Source organism: Montipora foliosa, chromosome 1, assembly GCF_036669935.1.
Source record: "Montipora foliosa isolate CH-2021 chromosome 1, ASM3666993v2, whole genome shotgun sequence".
In the NCBI taxonomy this organism is placed as follows: Eukaryota; Metazoa; Cnidaria; class Anthozoa; order Scleractinia; family Acroporidae; genus Montipora; species Montipora foliosa.
Genome location: NC_090869.1, coordinates 43,751,716 through 43,764,215, shown reverse-complemented (window position 1 = coordinate 43,764,215; position 12,500 = coordinate 43,751,716). Strand labels below are relative to the sequence as shown.

The following is a 12,500-nucleotide window of genomic DNA, read 5'->3' as shown; positions in this document are numbered from 1 at the left end:
GACTGTTTGCAGAAGCTGTAACAGCTTTAACATTATTATTTACATATGGAAAGAACTCAAGTGAGGCCATCGCTACTGTGTGCATGTGATGGATGAAGAACCGCTGACCCACAACATCCACAGATTAGATCACTGTTGCTCTACTGACTGAGCTACGAGGCCAGACGGGAGGAGGCCATGGGAGTTTGAGGACAAATCGGCTTGCATGAGAGGTTCCTGATTTTGTGGATCAGCGAAGGTTCCTCATCCATCACATGCACACAGTAGCGATGGCCTCACTTGAATTCTTTCCATATATACATACACACGCTACTTAGGACAACACACACTTGCACTTACATTTAGTACTTGGCTTGCGCCAAGCCGATTTGTTCTCAAACTCCCACGGCCTGCTCCAGTCTGGCCTTGTAACTTAGTCGGTAGAGCAACGGTGACCTAATCAGGAGGTTGTGGGTTCGATTCCCACCCGGGTCAGAGATTTTTCTCTGTCCTTATGTGTTGCATAAGAGGTTCCTGATGTTGTGGATCAGCGAAGGTTCTTCATCCATCACATGCACGCAGTGGCGATGGCCTCACTTGAGTTCTTTCCATATATACATACACACACTACTTAGGACAACACACACTTGCAATTATTATTTACGTACATACTTAATTGACCACTCCCCATAGGGCTTTTTCAGGGCCAATGAAACAGAGCAGAAAATTCGACAACAACTGTTAAGAATCCCAACTGCCCGGAGGCAAACCAGTTGGCTGTATACTAGTGCACAAAAATTTGGTTTTATCAACAGAGTTGATAAAGTAAATTGACCACCGTACAGAGATTCTAAAAGCTGACTATTCAAGCGTTAGCCCTTCGTCAGAGCAAATCGAGGGATTATGGGTTGCGCGCTATTGGCGTAGCTCCTACTCCACGATATAAACTACACACAACCCACAATTCCTCAATTCGCTCTGACTCTGTTGATAAAACCAAATTTTTGTGTACTACTTCCCCATGAGTGGTCAGAACATGTCTTGAACCCAGAATCCCTGGATCTCAAAGCAAGTGCTCTAACCAGTGGGCTGCACTACCTCCATTATTTGGCTACATTATCTTTACCACTTGACTAGAATTCTATTTCGTCCTTGACAACTAGGTGAACCGTTCAGGTGTTTTAATACATGAGAATTTTCGTCAGTCGAGAGATGCTCCGGTAAAAGTTGTGTTAAATAAGTGTGAAAAAGCAATGATAATATGGTTTAAGAATGGTAAAAATGAAATAAAAAATATTTCTGTATGAATATTAAGAAATAGTTTTATAAGCTGTTATGATAAGCAGTTATAATAAGCTTGATATTAAACGAACCTGTAAATTAAAATAAATACAAAAGTATATTTTTAAATCTTACATTATTATTTTTGTATTTATATCGAACAGCCATGACACACGCTCAAAAATATTTTTCCAAAATACTATAAAAATCACGACCCTGAGTAACAAAGTAACTCTCGTTAACTTTCGCAAAAAAGTAAGCTTCGCTTCACACGAAGTTTTTTGTGCATTTTTTTTATGCTGTCAAAATTTTCACTCAAAGAAAATTTTGAGATCGCTCAAAAGAAGGAATGATAAAATTTTATTAAAGAAATATTCTTCGCTTATTATCACATTTTTAGAACAGTTTTACGAAAAAGCTGAATTAGCATTTTTTATAAGAACAAAATTTGATGTTGAAAATGTGCCGATACCCCCATATTGTTTTCTGTTCTGAGGTAAACTACTGCTGCAGACGCTTTGTCTGAAGCGTGACAGAATCCATGAGTCTGATAGCTGCGGACCAGGAGTTTGCGGTATGATGAAAGTACATGTAGCAATGGCATATTTTAATATCTTTCAAGGCTTGGAGTTCGGCAATGGTTCGGCAAGGTCCAACTTATCTTCCCTTTAATACAAAAAGATTGAAAAATCAACTTCATGTTAAACATGAATGGCATGACAAGGCCCGGGAGATCAAAGATCTTGGCTGAAAGTCTCAAAACAGAACGCTTGACTGCTGGAAGGGCCTGTGAAAATGCAAATAGTTTGGAGAAGTCGAAATGGAATTCATCAGTGTCCACATTCCAATTGATTCCCAGAAACTTGACATAGCAGTTTGTGTCTGTAGTAACACTAGCTTGCTGTGTACTGTCGATTTCATTATTGGGCAGACTGAAATTCTCCACAGCAGCAATTCTGTCTCGCAGAGTCTTTGAGTTTGAGTTCCATTTACGTAGTTTGAAACCTCTCTTGTTCATCAGAATCTTCGTATGCTCCTCCAGCGAAGTCATCAACATACAGAGAGTCTTGGAGTAACGAAACAATATTTGCGTGTTTCTTGATAATGAGACAAATGGTACCGAATAGTACTAGCCAAAATAGCAGAACTGGGTGTAAGACCAAAGGGAAGGCACCAAAACTGGTAGTGTTTGATCCCTGGTATTTCTTTGTCGATGTCATCGTACCCGAGGAATTTCAACCTTCGTCTATCTTCGGGGGCGATTTGAATCTGATGAAAGGCTTTTTCGATGTCCGCGACAATTCCAGTTGGGTAACCCCTAAACTTGATTACAGTGTCAAATAGGTGTGGCACCAATTTCGGACCTTTTTCCAGGCACTCATTCAATGAGAAATCGTTACTTGAATGTGGACTTAACAGAACCGTTGATCACCACTCTTAGCATCGTGGTTTTTCTGTCTTTCCTGATTACACCATGATGTGGCAGGAAGTGACTGCAATCATCGATTCCCGATGTTGGTTCAACAATTCCTGATTTCTCTTGCTCCTCAATAAAAACTCGGAACAGTGATTCTTCTTTCTAGGAAGTTCAAGTATTTGCATAAATGGAATGGGGGAAGAAATTAAGGGTTCTTCCAAAAGAGTTTTTTTAGGAAACTGTCCTGTTTGCTTCAGAACAGGCTGGTAACTTCCCTTCAGTTTGGTTAGAATGGCAAGTAAAGCAGATCCAGTCAGTATTATCAACACCTTTTGAGCCAGTAATATATTCCTCCAACAAAGTTTGCGAACATTTACCACTATATTGGCCACTGTTACACTTACGAGACAGATGATCTGTACCATAACTGATCACAAGTGCATATATATTCAATGTCTCCTGATATCGATAGCTTTCCTCTTGATACACATAACTCTGATTTTGTTGGTTCAATTTTGTTGAACGCTTAGTAACAGATTGATCTTGAATACGCAATAGTACTGACAAGTCATTTTAATTTATGTTTAGCGGTCCTTCGGGTAATAAGATGAAAAGGACAATATTATTAGAATCTCCTACTTTCGAAGATTTGTTAGGTCTGAGTTGTGGTCTAGGTCTAGGCATTCTTGCGGCAATATATTTTCAAAAAGAAAGAGATAAACACTTTGTCAACTCAGAAGAGCTCGGTACGTTCTTCTTTAAATAATGCACCATACACTTTCTAATTACCTTGTCTTTAGGAAACAAGCTCAACGTTTTCTTGTAAGGAATTCAGGTCCTCTGTCCTAGGGAGCATGTTTATATTTGCTGTATCGGAGATAGCTAGAGATAGAGTCACAGCATCTATCTGGAGATCGCAAGTAAGGGGAGTTACGTGCAGTTTTATCATAGAGAAGGCTCCTTGGCACAGTGGTTTCTGGGAACGAATGATTCAAAGTACTAAGCGTTGCCTGAGGAAAAAATCAGGACGAAACTCACTGAACTTTGAAGAACTAACAAATAAATGAAGGGGGTAGTTTCTAAAGAAAGTGTGGTGCTGCGTCGGTGGGGAAGTAGTATACAAAGTTGATAATGTAAATTGGCCACCGTACAGAGATTCTAAAAGCTGACGTTTCAAGTGTTAGCCCTTCGTCAGAGCGAATGGAGGAATCGGTTACGTGTAGTTTTTGTTGTAGAGTAGGAGCTACGCTATTAGTGGTAACATGGCAACATGAAAAATAGGAACGTGAGGATTAAGGGTGCCGATTTGAAAGATGAATTTGTGTTCCAGATTCTTGCGGCTTTCCGTCATACCTAAATGCAGGGAAAGGCCGCAGATAGCCATGTGTTTTTTGGAGTGTTAGGGAGATTAAAATGATGAGGGACTAGCTTAGATGCATCCTTGTCATTCTTCTATACATCGCGAAGGTGTTCGCGGACTCAGTCGCCTAGTCGTCTACCTGTCTGGCCAATGTAGAATTTATTGCATAATGTACAGGTTATGCAATATTTGCTGAGAAACATGTGAAACGATCGGTGATCTTAACAGATCGCTTAGATCCCAATATCTTGGTAGTGTTAAGAATGAAAAGATAAGTTTTGCATCATGAGAGCGCGCATTTGAAAGTGCCTGGTTGCTTGTTAGTTTTGAGCGCACTTCTAGAATGAAATAACTGGAGGTTGCGAAAAGATTCTACCAGTCTCGGGATCATTTTGGAGTAATTTAAAGTTATTAAAAGTGATACTTTTGACTGTGTGATTATGAGGATGGAAAGTAAGGGTGAATGAAATTCTGTCATTCTTATCTTTTTGTGACGTTTATATAGTGCTGACCGTCAATCAAATTGTTGGGCGCGGTGATGGCCCGCTTTGACCACAGAGACAGGATAACAACGTTTTTCGAAGAACTGGCACATCTCTGATTTGCTGGAAAAATCGGAGTCATCACTACATAGACATCCAAGTCTAAGAAATTGAGAATAAGGAATGGAGTTCTTGACGTGTGATGGATGTGACGATGAATACAACAAATAACTGTGAGAATCTGTAGATTTGTAGTGCACACTGGTACAGAGCACGTTGCCACTAATAGAAACTTTCAATTGATATCTAGGAAAGCAAATGAAGTTTCCGAAATTCCCCAGGTATATTTAAGAGCCAGATGAAAAGAATTGACAGAGGTTATAAATTGATTGAGTTCCTCTCTGCTGAATGAAATAGCGCCGATGCAGTTGTCGATGTAGTTGCCATAGAGTTCAGGTTTGGGGCCGTTGTACTGATTAAAAAATTGGTGTTCAACGTATCCTACAAAAAAATTGGCATAGCTAGGTCCCATTCTTTTGCCCATTGCTACACCATTAATTTGTTTGTAATAGTTGCCGGCAAATGAAAGACATTTAAGCGTGAAAACTAGTTCGGCAAGGCGGAGGAGCATTTCCAAGCTTGGTTAGAATCTCTTTACGGTGGCCAATTTACATTATCAACTCTGTTGATAAAACCAATTTTGAAGAACTAAGGACTCTTTTAGTGGAGATCAAGGGAACATTAAACAGCAGACCATTAACCAGTTTTTGACGATGAAGAAGGTATTTCATATCCATTCACACCATCCCACTTGATTTACGGTCAACAAATCATGTCCACTCCCAGCGACCGCCAATTCGAGATGGTAAGCACCAACAATTCCCCAATGAAGAGAGCTCTGTACCACAAGCGCTTCCAGAACGAATTTACAAAACAATGGCGAAGGAAATATCTTCTGAGTCTCCTAGAAGCATCAAAGAGCACATTTGGATCAGACAGGGAACACCTTGCTGTAGGAGACTTCCCACGCATTTTGGAAACTAGCCATAGTGAGAGCTTTTACAAAGCAATGATGGAATCCGAATTACAAAGACCAGTACAGCATGTAATTCCTCTGGAACTAAAGTCAAGTATCGAACGGTTCAAGGAACTACCGGATCGGCTGAGGCGATACCTCTAGTTGGTGGTACAGCGAGCCGTCCAAGACGAACTGCAGCTATTATTGGGGAACTATTGCGAAAGCGAAACTGAACTGACATTCAATTTCCTTTTAAAACTATTACTTTTTTAACGAATAGTGATCACGTTTAGTGATCAACCCCGGGAGTGTCATGAACATAGACTAGTATCACGTTTCTAAGTAAGCTTGTGACATCATGTTATTTTAAGATCTCAGAAAAAGATAGTTTTTCATTATAGTTTTGCCAGTTGAGCTAGTTGCTCAATGCTGTTTATTTATCGAGATTTAAACAAGAAAACGATTGTGTACATCGCTTCGAATATTATAGTCAACAATTCGGGATTCATTGGTATATGTATTTCGGTTCATCAAGTTATTGTGAAGCATCATTTGTAAGAGTTAAACATTAGTCTGATTATCTTAGTGCAACATGGACGACATTTTTTTTTTGGAGAGAATCTGGTTTCAGAGTCTGGTGTTTCTCTCTCCTTCATCTTCCACGATACTTTGCAAAACAAATACAGTCTTTTAACTTTTGAAACTGATCCCGTATCAGTACATTCAGCCGCGACACAATGTGCTTTGAACCTCCAAAGCAAATTGCTCCATTTTGGCTTAACTGCAGAATACCCTGCCACTCAAATAAAGTTCTGTGCATCTGGCTACACGGTACGCAGAAACTAACATATTCAAGCTGAAGTACTGTATGTAATATATTCAAAAGGGTATTTCTCGTTTTAAAGGCGTGAGTCGCGAATTAAGCAGTGATCGATTGTAAATGTTACGCTTCGGTTAACTACATTTTTCACAAGATCGAGTGAAGAAAATAGCACTCATTTACTGATTAAGCCTAAGCGCTAGTTGCAGTAATTAAGCCCAAACTCTCTTGTGTCATTTTAGCTCCCATTTTACGATTCGGTTAACTAAACTTTTCAAGAGTTTGTGTGAAGAAAATAGCGCTTGTTGCAGTGATTAGGCCTAAGCACTCTTTTGAGATTTTAGCTTTCAATTTGCGGTTTGGTTTAGTACAATTTTCACGAGCTTATCTCACTGCGTACTGCGTAGCCAGCTTCTAAGATAGACTTCCATCTTGAATTGATTATCTTCCACGAACCACGTAGCCAGTTCCTTAGATAGACTTCCATTTTGAATGGATTATCTCACTGCTTACCGCTTACCACCTAGCCACCTTCTTAGAAAAAGGGGGTAGTTTCAAAAGAAACTGTGGTGCTGTATTGGTGGGGAAGTAGTACACAAAAATTTGGTTTTAACTACAGAGTTGATAATGTAATTTGATCACCGCAGAGGGATTCTAAAGCTGACGTTTGGAGCGTTAGCCCTTCATCAGAGCAAATAGAGGAATTATGGGTTGTGTGTAGTTAGAGTAGGAGCTACGCTATTGGTGGTAACATGGCAACGTAAAAAACGGGAATACATTAGTTACATGAAAAGCGTTCGTTAATACCGTGGGGATCAAGGGTGCAGATTTGGAAGATGAATTTTTGTTTGAGGTTCTCACGGCTTTCCGTCATAACTAGATGTAAGGAAAGGCCGCAGATAGCCATGTGTTTTTCCGAGTGGTGAGGGAGATTAAAATGACGATCGACTGGCTTAGATGCATTGGTCGCCTAGTCTTCTACATGTACCTGTCTCGCCAATGTATAATTTATTAGCTAATGTACAGGTTATGCAATAAATGGCATTTGCAGAGGTACAAACAGTGAAATGATCGGTGATCTTAACAGATCGCTTAGGTCCCGATATTTTGCATTGTGAGCGCCCGCATTTGAACGTGCCAGGTTTCTCGTTATTTTTGAGCGCGCTTCTAACTAAAAAGTTGCAAGCGTTTTTGTCGCGTTTGAATGAAATAAGTGGAGGTTGCGAAAAGATTCTACCAGTCTCTGGATCATTTTGGATTAATTTAAAATAAATAAAAATGATGCTTTTGACGGCGTGATTATGAGGATGCAAAGTGAGGGTGAATGGAATTCTGTCATTCTTATCTTTTTGTGACATTTGTAGCGCTGACTGTCGATCAAATTGTTGGGCGCGATGATGGCCCGCTTTGACCACAGAGACAGGATAGCCACGTTTTTCACTGGCACATCTCTTCTGACATGTGATGGATGTGGTGTGTGTGTAATGTATGATGGCAAAGATTTGGCAATAGGCGTCATAATTCTGTCTAAGTAGCTAGAAATGAGTTCGGTAGGGCAACTACAGGCAGAAACGATAGGGCGCCCTGGGTTGTTCGGTTCGGAAATTTTTGGCAAGAAGTAAATGCACGAAGTTCTAGGGGTGGTGATGATGAGATAAGTTGCAGTGTCCAGTAATTCTTAATTGACTATAACATTCTGAAAGGTGTCTTTGACGAGTTTTTGATTTGTGGAGGTGAGATCTTTCTGGACTTTGGCACAAAAGGAGGTGTCAGAAAGTTGCCACAAAGCTTCTTTTTGGTAAAGGTCCGACCGCCAAACCCTTTGTCGGCCGATTTGACAACTATGTCCTTTCGTTTACTAAGATTTTTAAGCGCCACCCACTCTTCCGAGGAAAGGTTGGAAAATGTAGTGTTAGAATTGAATTTAAGTTTGTGAATGTCATGTCTGCATTTTTTTGGTGAAAATATTTAAAGAGGCTAATTGTCCCTCTGGAGGAGTCCATTTAGATTTGCAAACTTGGAGCGTTTCAAAAATATCTTTGTCCCAAGTGTCCAAATCATCCTCTTTGTCATGGAAAAAACTTTTAAATGAATGCAGCGAAGGACATTTTTAACATCTTGCTTAATAGAAAATTCATTGGTGCGTTTGGCAATAGGGACAAAATTTATGCCCTTACTGAGAACAGATTTCTCTGAGTCAGTAAGCGGAAGATTTTCTGGAATTGTAACTACGGTATTATAGCTCTGCAATGTAATGTCATTGGTAATTTGTGGACTTATTAATTGTTGAAAGTTTTGGATCTTGGTTTGGTGTAAATGGTAAAAAAGTCTAGAATTAAGTTCCCGGATTTTAGCACGAATTGATATTACCAAAGGTACTGGACAAAGTTTGGAAAGTTCGGAGCGTTATGGAAAGTTCGGAAAGTTATTGTTACTTGAAGAAATTACATACTTCAACTGGAATGTATTAGTTTCTGCATACCTCATAGCCGGCTATGCAGAACCTTTTTTGAGTGGCAGGGCATCCTGCAGCCAAATTTTAATCAAAAGTCCTAGGCAATACCGTAAGCGGCCATGTATAAGCCGCACTTTTTTTCACAAAATTGAAGCCATAAATCAAGGGTGCGGCTTATCCATGGATACATCTGTGTTTGGAGTTTTAAGTAAAGAAACATAAAAGAAACTGAGAACATGTTGCTCAGCAACATTTACACGAACAAGTAAACACCGAGCCGCTTTACTCGAACAAGTGAACACCAACCTACAAGGAATCTCCATTCCTCCACACAGCTGTTTGCAGAGACGCCTTCACCCAGCCACTTCCACGCATATCTTTCCGCCACATGCGATAAAATACCACAAAATTCGCGAGTACTCGCGAGGTAACTGGTCCTCTGTTTCGTTGTCCTTGACCACCTTCTCGGCAAATTTGTCGACTGCATTATCAAGCTCCTGTTCAGCATGAAGTTTTTCGCCTATTGCGCTTTCCAAACATCGTTTTTGACGTGGTCATGATACTGAGGCCCTGGCCCAGACTCGTCCCCACATTTAAAGCTTGGCTACTAAGCACTCGTTCGTCTTGTTTCAATCGAAGGAATTTCAACTTTATGGTGAAACGTTGATTGTTTGTTCTTGTTGGTTTATAGCAATAGAAAGTTATTGGAACTTCAAACTTTATTGTATTACATTTTTTTCCAAAATCTGCGCTTCTAAATTCGGGGTGCAGCTTATCTACGAATGCGGCGTATACATGGACGTTTACGGTACTTGACAACACAGCCCATTGGTAACACATTCAGCACATAGATTGGTTATCCCTTCAATCACATCATATTGTGCCTTTTTCAGTTGTAGGTTGGGATATCCTAATTTCGCTAAAGAAAATTGCATGCCATCGTGAAACAAATCCTCCACTCTGTTCGCCATTTTGGTGTTACGCCTACGCCTGTGCAATGGTGTTCATTACAAGAATCTTGTCATTCGAAACGGATTATCCCAGAGTCGCTGCTTTCCTGACTCGCTGGTCGAGGGTAACAAAGACTCTGGGAACGAGATTGACAGGTTGGTAGCTGCGAGTAGATTGGGGCGGGTCGCACTCCTCGCGCGGCTACAAAAGAGCCTGCTTGCAGCACGCTAACCATTATCCAGGTGTTATATCACACTGACTAGTGCAAAAGGGGAACTGCAGCCTGCCAATTTCAAACAATCGCGGTAATTTTCATATCCACGAGTAACGACAGTGGCACTTTGATTCAGAGCTTCAAGCCAAAGTCTTGAATTACGAAGATATTTTCGTATTTTTTATCTACACGTACCATATGGCAGCCTATATGGAAAACAAAGAAGACTCCCTTTTGGGGGAAGATAAAGAGGGAAGCCCTAAATCAGGAAAAAAAACGAGCCCCTCGCAGTGCAACGAGTTAATGGCTCTTTTAGCTTCAATGAACAAGATCGTATGGCCGCCATGAGCGAATCGCTCCTCGGCAAGGGGTCACTTGTTCATGGGAAACGCAGGACCCCAAAATGGCAGAATCTGCCAAAGGAAACCAGGAAAGATCTGCTGGGCGACTGTAATTAGAAGCACAAGCTCGATGAAAGCGACCCTCTGCTAGAAGAAATAGCATTTCTAATGCATAGTGAGGAAAAGACAGACCCAGCAATAGCTGGCAGTCTTGCAAAGATTGTCCAGTCTTGCAGCAACGCTGGTTGAAAAAACTGAACGAAAAACTGCTGAAAAGTTTATCTGGAAAATATCTTAGGCCTAGCTACAGCAACAAACTGATAACTTCAAGAGTAAATCCTGAATCATATCGCTGCAGTACACGTACAAAGCAAAGACCCCAAGCTGTCAACCCTACAGTCAACCGTGACCAAGGTGGCATATATTTGTGAAAAACAACAGATTTACTGTTGAAAGCTCACGGAAAGAACAAATCCCCTGACACCGAAGAGCTTATGAGAATGAATGCAGATGCCATTGTTCCATTGGGTCGTATCGGTTTTGAAATATCACAGAGGCAAAAGGATGCCATAAACCGAATCTAAACAAGGATGATGCCACATTATGTGCGTCGCACGTCCTAGTGACCAAGCTTTTATTTGGGGACGAATTACATCCAACTTCAAATAAGATCAGTGGTACAGCGAGTAGCTCAGGTATACTTGGCTTACAGTGGATGACTATAATGAATGCATCATGTTGTAGAAATGTTGGTTCTTTTTAGATAGACTTAGATTTGTTGTACATCCAGAAAAATCTGTTCTAATACCTACTCATGAAATTGTATTCCTAGAGTTTATCTTAAAGTAAAACCACATGACCATCACACTGACACCATATGGGACTCAAAACGTTAGAGAATTCTTGTCTACAACTATTACAATCATGGACCCATTCACCAAGGGAAGCAGCAGCAGTCCTGGGTCTTATTGCTTCCAGTTTCCTTGGGGTTGTGTATGGGCCTCTGCATTATCGAACACTTGAAATGGAGAAATTCCTAGCTTTGAAAGTTAACAAAGGGAACTTTGATGGATCTATGGTCATCTCAAGTGAGACCATATCAGACATACACTTAACTGAGTAGAGTGTAATGTGAAGTGCTAGTTTTGTACCCCATATGAACCATGTGAGTGTTAGCCCTACTAATGGAAATGGGCCCACACAAGGACAGAGAAAAATCGTTGTACTTGTACATGTTCACTGACGTGACTGACTGTCATCTCCAGTTCTCACGGCCTGCCCCCGTCTGACCTTGTAGAGCAGCAGTGATCTAACCCGAGGGTTGTGGGTTCAATTCCCACCTCTATCACATTTTCCGTAGCATATGGCCTCAATTGATTTCTTCTTCCCCTTCCACATCGTTTTCCTTGTTGTCAGCACCTCCACCAGGGTCGCTGAAGCGGACCGGTCCATTCATGTTGTTCCCTCAATAAATGTTTGACTAAAGTTTGTTCCATGGCCAGTGGAAGGTCTGCCGAGGACAACAACTCAGCTTCCAGAGCAACCAACTGAGCGGCTTGCGTTATTTGAGAATTGTCCGTAAAACGTTTCTTGTGCACGTTGGCCAATAATCCACCGATCCAACAACATGCATTTTTGAAGTCGCTCACCCTTTCCAACAATCGCACAACAATTCAATGGTGGTCCAGTGGGCCATCTGCTCAATCCTTCTCCAGCACTTGTGACACGCTTTGTTTTATATACAGGGCTTTGAATTTCAATACAGGGCAAGTTTCTCTCGAGGTTCCATCTCCACATTCAATTCCAGTTGATTGGATTTGTTTTGCAGGTCTCGAAGATCATGTTCCAAGTTGATCCACTTGCCCATTGTCTTCTTACAATTGTTCAGTCAGTTGATGAATGACGTTGCATTGTTCTTGTTTGCAATATCAAAGCTTGTTTATCTGGTTGTGCAACACAAAACAAACGGAGTCTGTACATCCATGTTGTTGCATTGTCCGCCCCTGTGTTGATGGTGATGGCGATGTTATTTCGTAGAAGTCTTATGACAGGCCATGCCTCTCAAGGCTTGACAACGAGGTTGGAAGCGTCAGTGCATGGTTGACAACAGTGGAATCTGTCAGCATAGCATATTCATGACCAATTTGCTCACGGCATTAAATTAAGGCATGGGCCCCAACCT

The 12,500-nt window shown here is 40.9% G+C and overlaps 1 protein-coding gene across 3 annotated transcripts in view; it reads left to right on the top strand.

The window, feature by feature from the left end:
* Positions 1 to 12,500, top strand: part of LOC137999351 (AN1-type zinc finger protein 1-like) — a 196,580-nt gene that overhangs the window by 66,112 nt on the left and 117,968 nt on the right. For 2 of the 3 annotated variants that reach the window (XM_068845173.1, XM_068845184.1), the window contains one exon: positions 1,757 to 1,834. The exons of the other annotated variant lie outside the window; for it this stretch is intronic. In XM_068845173.1, coding sequence (XP_068701274.1) covers positions 1,757 to 1,834 — 78 coding nt within the window. The remainder of the gene's footprint in view (positions 1 to 1,756; positions 1,835 to 12,500) is intronic. 3 annotated transcript variants of the gene reach the window in all.